This window comes from Merops nubicus, unplaced genomic scaffold, assembly GCF_000691845.1.
Source record: "Merops nubicus isolate BGI_N331 unplaced genomic scaffold, ASM69184v1 scaffold47380, whole genome shotgun sequence".
Taxonomy (NCBI): Eukaryota; Metazoa; Chordata; class Aves; order Coraciiformes; family Meropidae; genus Merops; species Merops nubicus.
The window spans coordinates 1-1,362 of record NW_008584499.1 but is presented as its reverse complement, the minus strand read 5'-3'; the positions used below and the strand labels follow the sequence as shown (position 1 = coordinate 1,362).

The 1,362-nt window shown below is 51.0% G+C and overlaps 1 protein-coding gene across 1 annotated transcript; it reads right to left on the bottom strand.

The window, feature by feature from the left end:
• Positions 1-991: 991 nt before the first annotated feature.
• On the bottom strand, positions 992-1,104 carry BCL2L11 (BCL2-like 11 (apoptosis facilitator); the record flags this gene model as incomplete). The annotated part of the gene is made up of 1 exon (XM_008944309.1): positions 992-1,104. A coding segment is annotated over one exon (113 nt), but the record flags the coding sequence as incomplete, so codon positions are not given.
• Between the last annotated feature and the right edge of the window lie 258 nt (positions 1,105-1,362).

Genomic DNA, 1,362 nt, shown 5'->3' with positions numbered 1-1,362 from the left:
CTATTTTTGTTGCGACACTGGAAGGTGAGAGAGTTTACAGCCTCTGTGTGTAAATACAGAGGTTTCAAAACAGCGCTGACAGATGCTTTGTAAGAAAAATAAGTTATCAGACCCAGTCCATCCCTGTTTCTTATCTGCAATTAACTTTCACACACACACAATTCTCAGCAGCAGGGATTTGGAAGCTGGGCACAAAACCCTGCGGTGTTCCCTCCCTGCACGTTTCCCTAACTCTAGTGCTGGTACCTGATTGCTGCCAACACCACCCCAGAAACACCCCAACACACCCAAACTTTCCCAACCTCTTAACTCTTTAGTGGTTTCATAGAATCATAGTATCCTTTAGGTTGGAAGAGACCTTTAAGATCATCAAGTGCAACCATCAAGTCAACACTACTAAGTCCACTGCTAAAACAGATCAGAATCTGTCAGGGCTGGAAGGGACCACAAGGATCCCCCAGTTCCAACCCCTCTGCCATGAGCAGGGACACCTCCCACTAGATCAGGCTGCCCAGAGCCTCCTCCAGCCTGGCCTTAAAGACCCCCAGGGATGGGGCCTCAACCCCCTCCCTGGGCAACCCATTCCAGGGTCTCACCAATCTCACAGTGAAGAACTTCCTCACACCCAGCCTGAGGAATCCACGCCCTGACTCCTGTCAGCTCTAGCCCCGATCCAGCAACACGCTTCACTGCTGTGATGAAAGCTCCCGTGAGCTTCACACCAGCAGCCTCAGGTGCCAGCTGAGAGGTTCTTTTGGGCTGTGTTTAACTGCTGTAAGGGCAGCAGCCAGCTCCCCAGCAGCACAGCCCCCCAGCAGCACAGCCCTGCATCCCGGCCAGCACCGCCACCCGCGCGCATCCTCCGCGAGCGAAACAGTCACCGCAGAGCTAGTTTCCAGAGATGATTAAGCTTTTCCCTTTTACAGACAGCACGTAAAAGAAATGGAAAGTAAAGTTTAACAAAAAAAAAAAAAGAAGAAGAAAAAGAGACCCTTCTGGGACAATAGGAGGCAGTGAACTCGTCGCCGATGCGCCGCAGCTCCTGTGCAATCCAGATCTCGGGCTGGAGGTCGTCTGCTGGCGAGGGGGACTGCCACCGGGAGGCTGCAGGGATGAAACCAGAGCCCTTGACACGGCTGGACAGCAAAAAAAACCCACTCTGCTACCCTTGGCAAGACTCAGCGGGCTACTACAAACCTTCTTGATTGATTATTACTTCATAATTTGTTTTTAACACAGTTCCCAGGTGTTGTGCAGGTGCCACGTGACAGGCGGCACACACAGGACTAGTTGTAGAAGGTGTGGGTTGTTGGGCAGGCTTGAATTCCCCCTTGTTTTTATATTATTCTTATTTTATATTAT